Here is a 15,927-nt window from a genome sequence, read left to right on the forward strand (position 1 = left end):
TATTTTTGGCGGGAATAAAATCTTTCCATCAACTCTGAACACAATATTAAAACTTTAATATTTTCTTAAATTTGAACCTCAAACCCTAAACTATAAAGTAACCATAACTCAGCCATAACGTATGCATAACTCAACCATAATTTGATTATAACTCAGCCGTAACGTATGCATAACTCAGTCGTAACGTATCTGAATGGTATAAGTCAGCCGTAGTGTTCATATAAGTCATCCGTTAAGTGTAATTTGTTTCGCGACGTTTCGTATTTTGGACGGGAACAAAATCATTCCTCCAACTCTGAACACAATATTAAAACTTTAAATCTTTTTCTTAAATTAGAACCTCAAACCCTAAACTATAGAGTAACCATAACTCAGTTATAACATATGCATAACTCAACCATAATTTGATTATAACTCAGCCGTAAAGTATGCATAACTCAGCCGTAGTATTCATAAGTCAGCCGTAACGTTCCTATAAGTCAGACATCATAATTTTTTTCGCGGCGTTTCGTATTTTGGGCGGGAACAAAATCTTTCCTTCAACTGTGAACACAATATTAAAAATTTAATTTTTTCTTAAATTTGAACTTCAAACCCTAAACTATAGAGTAACCATAACTCAGCCATAACATATGCATAACTCAACCATAATTTGATTATAACTCAGCCGTAACATATGCATAACTCAGCCGTAAAATATGTATAAGTCAGCCGTAACTTTCCTATAAGTCAGCTATAACCTTCCTATAAGTCAGCCGTCAAGTGTAATTTGTTTCGCGACGTTTCATATTTTAGGTGGGAACAAAATCATTCCTTCAACTCTTAACACAATATTAAAACTTTAATTTTTTCTTAAATTTGAACGTCAAACCCTAAACTATAGAGCAACCATAACTTAGCAATACCGTATGCATAAATTAACCATGATTTGATTATAACTCAGCTGTAACGTATGCATAACTCAGCTGTAACGTATCTGAATGGTATAAGTCTACCGTAATGTTCGTATAAGTCAGTCGTCAAGTGTAATTTGTTTCGCGACGTTTTGTATTTTAGGCGGAAACAAGACCATTCCTTCAACTCTGAACACAATATTAAAACTTTATTTTTTTCTTAAATTTGAACCTCAAACACCGAAACTATAGAGTAACCATAACTCAGTCATATGTATGCATAACTCAACCATAATTTGATTATAACTCAGCCATAACGTATGCATAACTCAGCTGTAAAGTATGCATAACTCAGCTGTAACATATCTGAATGGTATAAATCAGTCGTAACGTATGCATAATTCAGCCATAACGTATGTGTTGGATACTCACTGTATGAAGTAAAGTTATCATATTCATGACGCACCATCTGAGTCATCAAACATATAAAATCAGCTTTCAAATTCATCATCTTCTTCGTCTTCTCTCCGTTTCTTACTTTTTTTTGTTCAACTCTCTTCTTTTCTTACAATTTACGGGACTTAACTTCTTCATCTCTCTCTCTCTTTGAGTCTTTCTTCTTCTGCAAAACGACGAATCCAATGAGAGAGGGAGCAGCAGGGTGTCGGACCACCATACATGACATTGGAGGAGAGGAAGCTTCTTCTTTAACTGATCATCATCGAAAACGACGACAACTGCTGTAGATCTGTTTCAGATTTTCAATTTTTTAAAATCTATGTTTTTAGACCTAGTTGCGGAAACAATAATGACCATATCCATAAGATCTCAGAGAAAGATGAAGAAGATAGATAAATAAAATGAAGAATAACATAGACCATTATTTTACTGTTGTAACATTAGTAATGACATGGCAAATAAGAGCTGATGACATGGATGATGACATGGAAAATTGGTAAGCTAGCCACCAAACGAACACAACTCAGCCTAAATAAATCAGCCATCAAGTACAATGTAAGTCAGCTGAAACGGGAATACTATTTTAGTAATTAATCTTTTGCTAAAAAATCAGTCGTAATTAGGATGAAAAATCATAAGTCGGCTGTAGCGTCGAATAAATCAGTCGTCAAATGAATGATATTCTAGTAATTAATCTTTCGCTAATAAGTCAGTTGTAATTAAGCTGAGTTTACTGTTAATCTAGCCAGTTACGGCTGATTAAATATAACTCATCCGTAGCAACCTCTCATAAGTCAGCCGTAAATTTAGTTACTTAGCTAGGCGATGATCATTAAATTAGCCGGCAAAACATAACTCAGCCATGTCTTAACTATAACTCAGCCGAATTTTCGAGAAATCAGCCCGCCGATATATAAGTCAGTCGTAACTTGTGTTCGTAAGCAAGCCGTTATCCAATAAATCAGCATGAAATCTGTAAATCAGCCATCACTAACGGCTGACTTATGTTCGTAAGTCAGCCAATTTCTCATAAGTCAGCCGCGTTTTTTAACTCAGCCGCAAAGTAACCATAACTCAGCTGTAATGAAGTTTATAGCGCTTTACGGCTGAATTCATAAATACATGTCAGCGCATTCCTATGTGGCGCCGGTTTTTTGTTTACATGGCATTAAAAATAATGAAATTCTTGTAAATAAGTTTTTTTCTCGCAACGTAATAAAAGGACACGTTAGGTATTAAAAAAATAGTAATAAAAAAAAAATTTGTATGGTTCTCGTAATGTCCTAAAATGTATAATGTTTGAGTAAACTTAGAAATATATATATATTAGAGAAGTTGGATTGAATCTATACGTGAAAGACCAGGACACATCCCAGTAAAAACAGTTTGAGTTAGCATTCAAAATTGCTCACTGTCATAAGATTCAAAAAGATATACAAGTATACAACCGAACTATGTTTTATTGTTCTTATTTTTTTGATAAAAAGTTATGTTTTATTTCCACAGGTCATTTTCATGAATGACAGCTAAAATAAGTCCTAATTAAGTCTAGAATCAATATTTCTCACCCCTACAACTACTACAAGTCACATAAACTACCCGACGGTATCGATATAGATCCTTTCTTTAAAAGTCCAAACAATGCTTTTCAAACGAGAAAGACATGCAAGTAATCCAAAAACTAACAGAGACATATATACATAGAATTGACAACCATTTTCTCATTTGCCAACCAAAGTGACAGATCTTACCTTCCTCAGTCTTTGATTTCCCCCCTCAAAAAGTTTCTGACCTTTAAAATAAAAAGTATGTATATCTTATACAGACATGCAACCAGTGAAGCATCCTATTTCTGTATTTCGACTTCTCACGGTTTTCAGTAGTTTATTGGGTTATTAGTGATTTAAACCTCCAACTATTTTCAAATCGGATGAAAAACCTCCAACTAAAATTTTATGTTCTTAAACCTCCAACTATTAAACCGTTAATGCCGTTAACCTTCTGTTTACAAAATCATTTTTTCTTAACGGAGACACGTTAAATCGAAACGCAGTGTTTCATGCAATCACGAAAACGACACGAGGTTCTTATAATCAATGGATATTTTAGAGATTTAAACCCCCAACTATTTATAAATCGGAAGGAAAACCCACAACTAAAACTTTATGTTTTTAAACCTTCAACTATTAAACTTTTAATGCTTTTAACCCTCTGTAAATAAAGTCATATTTTCTGAAGGAAACTGTTAAATTGATATCAAGATAGGATTACATGGAAACGGAACCTGGTACGTGGAAGCGGAAACGTATGAAAGCGCATAAGCACAATTTTTAAATAAATTAGAAAGCGGATACGTGTTGGAAGCGTATATATATATATATACATATATATATATATATATTATATATATGTATATATAAAAATTTGTTTAAAAATCTAGAACTAAAAATTATATGATTTAAATTTAAAATTAAGCATTTATTCATTTAATAATAATTTTGAAATGATTTCATATTAAATATGTAAAAATACACATAAAGTAAATTTAAAATAAATTATTTTTAATACTTTATAATTAGTTGAGATAATATATTTGAATATATGATTTATGTTTAATAAAAAAACTTCAATGCATAAAGATAACTTATAGTATTAATTTTAATATTTGTACATTTATATTCTCTCTATTCAATATTATTAAAATATGTTCTATTGTGTTCTGATTCCCTAGTGCTACATCCGATCTCTTATTTGAGAGAGTTGACTCTAGGGTTAATATAAGTTTATCATCATTACCCATTGATATACGGAGGTTTTAAGCATTTCGTGTCGTTTATGTAACGGTTCCCCGTTTAGAAAAGATGACTTTGTTTACAAAGAGTTAAAAGTATTAAATGTTTAATAGTTGAAGGTTTAAAAACATAAAATTTTAGTTGTGGGTTTTCCATCCGATTTAAAAATAGTTGAAGGTTTAAATCACTAAAATATCCATTGATTACAAGAACCTCGTGTCGTTTTCGTAATTACATGAAACGCTGCGTTTCGATTTAACGGGTCTCTGTTAAAAAAAATGATTTTGTTAACGGAAAGTTAACGGCATTAACAGTTTAATAGTTGGAGGTTTAAAAACATAAAATTTTAGTTGGAGGTTTTTCATCCGATTTGAAAATAGTCGGAGGTTTAAATCACTAATACTTATCTGAAAACAGATTGGTTCCACGTCTACCGATTATTTGCTAATAACAATCAGTTGAAAAGTATATGAAATGACTTTGAAGCACCATATCCCTTGAAACGAGAGACATTAGTGATTGTGGGGAGGGGTATTGCACTGCGTATGAATAATTCATCTTTAGAGTTTATTTAGTTGCTAAAAAAAGGATTTAGAGTTTATTTAGATGAACCGCTAAAAGAGAAATCCAGTTGTTATTCTACTTTCAAACTTAACTAGTAGTTTGAACAAAATTACTTTACTTCATGTTGACCTTTATAAAACAGTTCCCCCGTATGTTTGTTCCACACCCACCAAACTCTAAAGGTCCGAATGGTGACCGCGGTTTTTGTAATATCAGCAGTACGGAATTGAAGTACGGTACGGTCTAACTGTGGTTCATGCGGTTCGCGGGATAAGTGCGGATTTAATAAAAAAATAGTGTGGTTTTAATTAAAAGGTAATGCGGATTTGAAAGAAAATAATGTAAAATAAATATATTAATACAATTAGAAATTTAATTTGATTTGAATGATATCATAATTTATATTTTTTTGAAAATTAAAATTAATTTTCAATAAAAATATAATTTTTTTTTGTAAATATAAATTTAACTACTAAAATTATTTTGAAATCAAAATACAAAATAAATTTTTTATAATATTATAATGTTTTTATTTAAAGTAAATATATCTAAGTTAATATAATTTTTTAAGAAATCTTTTAAAATTAAAATTTAATTATTTTTAACTTGAATTTGAGATAACCAATGTTTTATTATCAAACCATATCTAAATTTTTGTTTTTTGTTTGGTTCCAATAAATTTTCTGTTTACTAATTGATAATCATATGAATACTTTTATTTATTTAAATATGATTATTGATGTAATGAACTAACTTTTAATATTAATGTTAGACCATATGCCATTAGTTGAATCACTGTAGTTCAAATTAAAATTGCAAATGAGATACTTTTAACTATGTATTAGTTTAAAAACTCTTTTAGAATTAGTTGAAATATGTGCTGGTTGTTAATTTATTAGTTTCTTTTAAAAATAAAAGTAACAAATTAATATTTCATATAAAGATAAAATATTAACAGCAGAAGAAGTGCGTATTTGACCAAATACGCTAGTTATTTCATGGTCATTACGTAAGTGCGGTTTTGTACAGATGTCAAACGCTCAATTAATAATTTGAGCATTTGCGTTTTTGGTTTTGTTCACTTTAGGGTACATCAACTATATGGTTTTGTTCACGCGTTTTTGGTTTTGTTCACTTTATGGTTACAATACAAAAAAAAAAAAAGATTATAAATCTAGTTAAAACTATTAATATTCTCCTCACATAAATAAACGTAGACGAAAACACTTACACTGAATAACTCCAACAGTTACAACTTACAACCCTACATTGAATATCTAAAACACACCCTACATTGAATATCTAAAACACAAAACAATTTTAAATTTTAAAAAGAAATAGCCACTTATAAATGGACGGACGGCTTCTGAAGTTCTTCGAGTATCTCCAAAGTTTTATAAATAAGAATTTTTTTTTTTGTACACGACAAATAAGAACTTATATATTAGAACATGATTAATGGAATGTTCTTAGGGTGAAATTCTTAACAGAATATAAGAAACCGTCTTTTAACTTTTAACTAAAAAAGTTAAGAACCGGCTCTTAAATATTTAATTTAATACCCGGTGCTTAGTTAAAGTTAAGTGACGGTTTTTTATATTCCGCTAAGAACTCCACTCTAAAAACTAAGGCTAGGCAAAAAATCCGAATCCGAAGAACCGAACCGAATCCGACCCGAAAAAGTAGTACCGAACCCGAACCGAAATTGATTAAATATCCGAACGGGTTCAAAATTTTGGTATCTAAAGAACCAGAACCGAACCCGACCCGAACCGAAGTATTCCAGGTATCCGAATATATCCAAAATTGATTTCTATACCCCCTTATATAAAAATATTTTAGATTTATTGTCATTAAAAACATCCAAAATATATAAAATATTTTTAAATTGTCCAAAATACTTGAAAATATATACAAATAGTCAAAAGTAAATGTCTAAAATAGCTAAAATATACTCAAAACACCAAAAAATATTTGAAATATCTATTAATTATCTATCCAAATATTCAAACCAAATAAAATTATATGTTAATTTTAGGTATTTTGACATATGTTATTCAAATTTTTATGTAATATAATATTTTGTTTATAGATTTTGAGAAAATTAATGTATATAATGAATTTTAAAATTTTTAAAATAATTTTATGGGTTATCAGAACCCGAACCAAACCCGCAAAGATCCGAACCGAACCCGAACCGAAACTTAGAAATATCCGAATAGAGCTAAAATCTTTGACTCCGAAAACCCGAAACCCGAATGGGTACCCGAACGTCCAACCCTACTAAAAACCCATCATTAATCATGCTCTTAGTCTTTCTTACTTTTTTTTAAATTTTTTTATTATTAATATATTTTTGAGAAACTGCACTCAGAACCAGCACAAAAGAGCTCAGCAAAAACTACCTTTTAAGTTGGAGCATTAATTCAGAGTTTAGATAAAACTATGGAAAGTACACAAATAATTCCAGTACACTAATTAAAGTAAGCTGTAAAAGATTATGTGTACCATAGCCTGTACTTTTTACTGTATGGAGAAAGTGAAGACAAAACAAAGAAGTTGAGCACAGTCAGGCGAACCAGATAAAATGGGCTAATAGTCTTGCCGTCACATGGCCATTGTCGGAATGCAGTATTGCAAACTATATTTATCATTATTACCTTTTCTTTTTTTTCGAACAACTTCGTTATTACCTTTTCATATTTTGAAAAACTAAAAAAAATTCTGCAAAACTATGGTTATATTTTTTTTAATATATTGCACAATTTGGTGTTAACATATATATATTACATTATTTATTATATTAAGTTCATATCCATAGCAAAATAATTTTTTTTTTGACTAAATAGCAAAATAATATTAAAATCAAAAGCCCTTGAAATAATATGATTCAAAATTTTCATTTGATCTTATTTACATTTACAATCTTTGAACTCGGATTCAAACCCGGGATGACTCGGTGGAACGACTCACCCACCTGCTAACCGCCATCTCCTCTGTCTCGACTCAGTGAGTAACTCGCCACCAGATTAAAACCACAGGCCCCAATATAATTAAATATTTACAAAAATATAAAAAGTTAAACCGAAATTAGGACCACCCGACTCGGTGGTAACCCGGCCGACTCAACTCAATGACGATTTATTCGAAAATTCGTCTTCTTCCTTCGCATGGCGATCAAACTCGTTCCCAGTCAAATCGGGTCAGAAATCGTACAAGACCGACACTCTTCACCAGACGGCTTTCTCGACGACGCCGTGAAGCAACGGCCGAGATTCGATCAACAGATCTAGCTTGCTTTTGATTCCTCCGTGCCATTTCTGGATATCTTCAGGACAAGTAAACCGGCTTGACCGGGAAGAATCAGACCGAGAAATGAACCGGATCGTTTCCTCGAAAACCGACTCTTCACAAGGGATAACCAACGGCCCCTGGTTCACGAAACCGTACTCTTCCTCGGCTTGGACAAGGAGATTGCTCAAGATCGGATGGTTCAGGTACGACGCGCGCACAACGAATCTCCTGCACTCGCTACCTACACAAACTGCCACGTGTCCAGATGGAACATCGGACGGCACACAACGGCTGACTGAAGATAACCGAGCTTTGTTGCGCCATCGCCGGAGCATTTGCCTGAGCCTCACAATGTGGCGGATCTTGCTGCATTTTCCAACACTTCCGGCCATTGTTTTCTTTTTTTTTCGGGAGCTGAGATGTTTTTTTTTTCACGAGAAAGTGAGAGAAAATGTCAGGTGGGAGGGATTTGAGCGGTTGGGAGAGACGATGTTTAAATAGTGAAGGGAATACAACATTGCCATTGAGTTTTCGAGATAATTACGAAATTGTTTTCTGTCTTTTCGAGTTAGTGATAAATTTTTGATTATGGTTTTATTATACTTATCTTTTTGTTAATTATTATGGTTCGTATTAAGAGTCTTTGTTACTAATGAACCGATTATGGAAAGAATTATCTGGCCCTCAGATTATACACAAGATAAGATTCGTATTTTGATGTAACTATCACTTTATTGACTATACGTACCCACATTTTAGAATTCTAAAACACTAGAACTGATAAGATGTTTTAATTTGTTGGCAGAAAACAAAAGGCATTAAATTTGTTGACAAAACAAAAATACATTTAGATCTGAATAAGCTTTCATAAAAAAACTGCATAGGAAAAGAACAAATTCAAGTTCTTACCTTTTAAGTTAATAAGTTAAAAGTTTGAAAATATATAAAACCCACCACATGGGTAGCAGGAATTATTAAGATTACTAATTTTATCATAACAAAGCATCAAACTGTACAAGCTTGAAAAAAGTGTATAAGCTTGTCTCTTGCCACTAGCGGTTAAATGTTAACAGAAGATGCTTTTTTCCAAACAACTTAAATTTATTTTTCAGAATATATGTTTTAAATTAAATGAAATACTATATAACACGACGTACCAAATCACTTATTTTTGTAGTTTTGGAAATGTGTTCATGCCCCCATGTGCGGCGATGACCCATTTCAATCTTTTTTTCTATCTTACTTTTGAAAAATATTCCCAGAACAACAAGCAGCCAAAACAAATATGCAAAAACTAATCATTATATATCTTAAATTTTAATGCGAATCATAAATCAATGAACTTCATATGCAATTGTTACTCTAGGTAAAAAATGTTGTGCCTATTTCTCCAAATTCGGTCTAGTCAATATTTCTATTTTTAACATCATAGTATATATTCGCTACAAAAAAAAAAAACAGAAAGATTTGTTTGAATAAACCCGATAGTACATATGCTACAGGCTTATAGTAAATATCTGCAACAAATAATAGTGCTAACTATTTGGAACTATGATGGTAAATGTTGAAATTAGAGAGTTTAGAGACTGAATATTTCTGTGTTATTAATGATCAAAAGAGTTCCTTTATATAAAGATTACAAGATGAAGATAAATGGAAAGAGTACATATCCTAATCCAACATGAAATAGGAAAACTACTAAAACATAGAAAATGAAAACATCCTAAGTTCTAAGTCGGCTAGGTCATTGACCGACTCTCTCTCCTCCTTGCGGCTGGGCTTGATGTGGCCGACGGGCTTTCTCCTCTTGTCTTGGTTAATGGCAATCCACTCCATGATTTATAACATTCTCCCTTGGATGCCATAACCATACAGGATCTGTAGTACGCTTCATGTTGCCTCATTAAAACCTTATCAGGAAAACCCAGTGGGACAAAACCATGATGAAGGAAAAAGAGTACAACACGCACTACTCCCCCTGATGTGAACCTCAGTGTAGGTTCTACATTCTACGCATCTTGTGCGTAATATTTCTTGTATGTATAGGATGGGAAATAATCGGCGAGTTTCATTACTAAGCCGTAACTAGACCACTTCGACCTCTTAGGTCGTTTCTCATGTCTCTTGACATCGAGTGTCCCGGTAAAACATGTGTGCTAAATAATGTGAAGCATATTGTTCTCGGGGATCACTATTGGGTCTTTGCAAATCGTGTTTGCATATGTCCATAATCTAGACGTGATCGTCTACGCTTAACTCTTTACTATGGTCGGATATACCAAGTACTCATGGACAATGTACTAAACATGGTTATCATGAACCTATGTCTCGGTGTATCTTCTATACACAGATGTTCATCAATGGCTTTATAATTTTACCATACTATGGCTTATTGGCCAAAACATATTCATGATCCATACATATGGTCATCGATCTTTCTTGCTATAGGCAATACCATATGTATTTATCTCGGACATTGCAGTCCTTTATCCATCTCTTGATGGTGTCTCATGACCTTTGTTGTTGTGGATTATGTCACACACTGAAATATATATTATTAGGTCATAGATCTCGGCTCTCACAAGCTTATGGACTACAATACATTTGTATCCGATTGATCTTTTGTCTCTACTAGCCCGTGATCAAGAAGAAGGGCTAGACGCCTTTTAGTCTTAAAAGCCGGACGCGTCTAGTAGAAGAGCCAGACGTTTTTTTTTGAAGAGCCGGACGCCCTTAGACGGACAGAGTCGGACATCTTTAGTTTGAAGGGCCGGGGCCGGACGCTTTTGGTCGGACACCCACATAGATTTTTTCAATGCCTACTAACCTCCTTAAGGTTTAGTATAATCATAAGGAATTTCAAATATATGAACTGTATTTGATTGTCTTTTATACAACTCCAAGATCAATGATCATGCGTGATCAATTTCTTTTACATACTATATGCAGCTGCTTTATGTTTCAGTTCATGAATCAGCTTAGGAACGAAGCTGTTCTTTCATCTTATCCAGTGATCCATATGCTGCTTACTACATCATTGTATCTAATTTCTTTCTTATGACCAGACCATTTTCAATTTCGAAAATCTGTAGCACCATCCACCACATAGGAGTTTATCTCCTTATAATCTGTTCCTTTGATCTCTGTGAGTACCTTGTGTAACAAGCTATAATCTAATGCTGGTAAGTAGGAAGACATGAACACTCTTAGATCTCGTGATCATGTGCCTTCTCTCACGGTTTTTTTATCTCACAAGATCCATCTATTTCACTGGTTTATCAGATGGCGTTTCTGTATATGTATATGGCCAATACGCCCATCTCTTTTTTAGATACTTTGAACCTCCACGTTTTATCTTTTCTAATCTCTATGATCTTTTATGATTGTATGAGTACTCTTTCGTGGGTTCATGATCCTCGTTCATCTCTTTATGTTCAAGTGCTATAACTTTATGTATCTTTATACAAATGTGTGTGTGTGCGTGTCGACACTTTCATGTGGTTCCATTATGTTCCAGACATGATCTATAGATTTGAGATTTCATTATCCATGACCTTTGTTACCTAGTAGCTTGGTGTCCCAAGCCACATGGTTTGGTACCTTAGATGTGTAGCTGCGCAGCCTTTTCTCAATGTCTTGGTATGGTTTCTCTTATAATCTCGGATATGTATTCTATGCACCATTCTTTTCTATCCGAGATTCCTTTATCTTATGGAACACTTGGTCTATCTTGTATAGACTCTATAGCAACTTGATTATGTCTCTTCTAGGACATTCATTTGGTGCTAAGCTGGTTAGTCATTTCTCGAGTCAGTGTCTGGCATTTCAATTAGCTTCTCAATTAGCTAGCTTTATATAATCTTTCTTTGGACGTCTTAAATTATAATCTCTAGTCCGATGATCTTTGCCAAGACAATGATGGTTAAAACCATTCGTACTTTTAACATTCTTTATCCAGCTTATAATCTTTCTCCTTTAATATTCGGATTCATTTGTTTCATGCAATCCGTACCTAGACACTATTTGATCACCCATGTTTTGGCTCTTGGTCCTTTTGATTTCTTGGAGAAGATCTTATTCTTATATATTCCCAATCCTCTTCTGAGGTTCCATCTTAGACGGCACATATATGTATGTGGTGGTTTATTCAAAATCTCTTAAGATGGTGTATGTCTGGTTTTATGACCCGTATATAATCTGAGATGGGAATATCTATGCTCACTTATATGGCCTGATGCATATGATCATATTATCATTCTATACATGTAAATACATAATGTCCCCAAGCTTATAGACTTGATAGTCTTATCCTTATAGGCAATGGCTTACATGGCCGATAACTTATAGGTAATAGCTTACTTGGCCGAACCTTTATAGGTAATGGAACGTGTGCGGCCAAGACTGCACTATGCGGCCAAGTCACGACCAAGTCACGGCCGAGCCATGTATTCTCATGGTCTCTTCAGCCGGGTAATGGCCTCTTTGGTTTGGCCGTTTGTATCATGGCCTCTACGGCCGAGGAATGGTCCTTTATGGCCGAGTAATGACCGAGCCATATAACATGGTCTTAGACCATAGTGGTACACGAACTTGTAGTATTGATCATGGGAACATGGTCTTAGACCATAGTGGTACACGAACTTGTAGTATTGATCATGGGTTTATCCTCTCTCTCCCCCTCATGACCATACTATAAGGTCGTGGTGCTTGGGAAAATTAAGCCTAATGAGTTTCCCTTTGTGTACATGTTTCACAACGTGAGATCTTTTACGGGATAAATCTGTGCCTTTTCAATCTTTGCATAAGGTTTAAACTTTAGGATGGCTAATCCTATCATGCCATATAGTGTAAAATTTCGTGGGATATATCAGTATAGTCACCACTTCTCTTGCCTCTTATCATACTGATCTTGTAGCATAGTTAAAAATCAGTAGAGATCATAAGGTATAGTCTCGACCACTTTCTTTCAAGGTCTTAGGCGTTTTTCTTCTTAAAATCTAAAGGAACTTGTTTCCTTCCTTACCCATTGTTTCTACTTGGAAACCATACATTATAACTTCAATGGGTCACATGTTCTTTTGGGTGTGTATAATGCCTTTTAAGGCAATGCCTTAGCCATAGTATCTTTACTATGCTTACTATACCCATTCATGATTTATTCCTTGGTTTTATGCCCTTTAGGAAACTCTTTAAAATCATTTATATGTTCAAGTAAGATCAGGCAAGACAATGAATTCAAAACCAATTCCATTGTATATATAAAATCGTGAATGACAATTAGGTTAAAGCAAATCACAAATCAAGGACTTTAAAATAAAATGTCGAGATCCCTCTTAGTCAATAGACATACCGGCCACTCCTTGAGTTATATTGGACACGGCTCCCTTGGATTCATCCTGATTCATATCAGTCTTATTTGTATCAGGATATCTCATCTCACTGCTCCTTTTTAGTACCTTGTTATTCTCAATCACCGTTAGGCAAGAGATCAGGTCATTGTAAGTTGTAGAACCTCTTTCTATGTAGATATGTTTTGACAACAAATCTTCTGGATGGAATGTGGGGTATGCCTTGAATAGACAATCATTATCTGTTAGCTCTTCTCCACATAATCTCAGTTGGTACACGACCCTGGACAAGGCAAAGTGAAACTCGGCCACTGTCTCAAAGTCTTGGAATCTGAGACTCATCCATTCATGTTTGACCTTTGGTAATAATACCATAGTGTATCTGGACTTTAATTCTGTCCAAAGGTCACGAGGATTCTCAATATGTAGATACTGATTTCTCAGTTCCTCAGTGAGATGATAGCACATTATTGTAATGGCTCTTAACTTTTCACTTCTAGGTTCATAATCACCCTGAATGATACTCCTTCCGAGTCCTCTTGATTTCAGGGTAGCTGAAGTGTTCATTGCCCATTCTAGATAATTATTTCCAGAGAGATTTAGAGTGGCATAATCCATGGGATCAAATCTCGGCATCTGAAATCATACTATCAATCAATTCATTGATTTAGAATGCAACCAATTCAAAATAATCAGTGCATATGATTTCATAAGTCTGTCTATGATGCTTAGGCCATACGGCTTTGCATTGTGATGCTTATACCTCACGGCCATTATAAGATACAACGATCGTAAGGATCGAACCATGATGCAATCCGGTTTATATAACCATCCGGATACTAGGCCACACGGTCACTTTGATATGCACTAAGCCACACGGCTTTTAATCAATCAAGGGCACAAGGCTGCAAGTATGAACAATGTATTAGGCCACACGGCCATATACAAAACAGGATCTAGATGCATTCAATCCTATTTCTTAGTTGCATATCTATTTGGTTTTAGAATTAAATAATCTAGCAACCTAACTCTCATTCAATATGTAAATTCTTTAATCATTCTTTCAAGCTTTAAGTAATGAGAGATTTAAGGTTTCAAGGCCTTTAGAAATTTTAAAATTCGAGATTAGGGTTTTAGTTTAAACAAGATTCAGATTCAAGTTTAAAAAAAATCCTAATCATAGCTCTAGGCGATCAATCAAACACTCAAGTTTCAAATCAAAATTAAAACTGATTTTCCAAAATTAGGTTTTTAGGGGATTTCGAAAACTTTGATCTTTGATCAAGGAGATTTGATATGAGATTCAAAAACCTTTAAGGTTCTGATTTTAATTGATCAATGGATCAATCTCGTTTTTAGGTTTTAGATCGAACTTATAGAGCTTCGATTTACTCATAGGGGATTGATCTATTTAACCTATGGCTTTTAGTTTTAGAGATTAAATTTTAAGGTTTCAATCTTTACAAAACAACCAAATTCGATTCTTGTTTTCAGATTTCGAATTACCTTTATTTTGTAGGGTTGAACCGGACCACCCAAGTCAGATGAACCTCTAGTTGCACATGGAGGTGAGCTGGCTCCTTATCGGGTCGCAAGATGGGACGGGATGCGAGCTGTCTGGAACGGTCTTGCGTCTGGTCACGGATGTGTGCTGAGGTAGTCAGACGCGACCGGGACGCATCTTCTTCTTATCTAGTTCGCGAGCTGCTGCCTTCGCAAGCGGCTGATCTGAATTGCAAGCTGGCTGTGATGCGAATGTGGGCTGGCTCTGTTGTGAACATGAAACTGCAAATGTATAGGATCAGGAACGCTTACGGGCTTTAGCTGATCATGTGTTTGCAAGCCGGAACGGAAGCAAGAACAAGTTAGGGTTCTTCGGGATTAGATCTTTGCACCAACTCCTCTCAGCTCATGAAATAAAAACAAGGAGTATTAGATTACATGAACACCATAATCTGAACAAGATATCATCAAACAACTAAGGTATGATAAACTTATCTTTCACAGGATTTGAATTTGGCTAGAAAATCTTGTTGGTTCGGATTAGGGTTCCATAAGACCAAGTTCCATAAGACCAAGACGGTGCCACGTATTGTTCCTCCGAGTGAGAGCGCGTATGAGATCGGATCGACAAACGGTTTGCGCTGATGAATTCGTCTCGTCAAGAGCTTTAAGATGATATGTGGCTCGTTGTCTGGTTCTTCAAGTTTTGAGAGATAGATTGATTTTAAGTTGCGTCTGATTTAGGGTTTATGTGTGACGGATTTTAGATTAGGGTTAGGGGTTTTTCTTTCTCAGGGTTTTTGGGAGTCTATCGTGCTGATAACGTGTTGTAATTAGAGAGTTTAGAGACTGAATATTTCTGTGTTATTAATGATCAAGGGGGTTCCTTTATATAAGGATTACAAGATGAAGATAAATGGAAATAGTACATATCCTAATCCAATAGGAAATAGGAAAACTACTAAAACATAGAAAAGGAAAACATCCTAAGTTCTAAGTCGGCTAGGTCATTGACCGACTCTCTTTCCTCCTTGCGGCCGCGGCTGGGCTTGATGTGGCCGACGGGCTTTCTCC

General features: G+C 34.3%; 1 protein-coding gene across 1 annotated transcript; it reads right to left on the minus strand.

The window, feature by feature from the left end:
- Positions 1-7,589: 7,589 nt before the first annotated feature.
- On the minus strand, positions 7,590-8,486 carry LOC106413747 (auxin-responsive protein SAUR50-like). Its single transcript, XM_013854491.3, has one exon. It carries the CDS (start codon positions 8,392-8,394, stop codon positions 7,939-7,941), a length of 456 nt encoding a protein of 151 aa, XP_013709945.2. The 5' UTR covers positions 8,395-8,486; the 3' UTR covers positions 7,590-7,938.
- Positions 8,487-15,927: the final 7,441 nt, after the last annotated feature.

Source organism: Brassica napus, chromosome C5 (genome assembly GCF_020379485.1).
Source record: "Brassica napus cultivar Da-Ae chromosome C5, Da-Ae, whole genome shotgun sequence".
NCBI lineage: Eukaryota > Viridiplantae > Streptophyta > Magnoliopsida > Brassicales > Brassicaceae > Brassica > Brassica napus.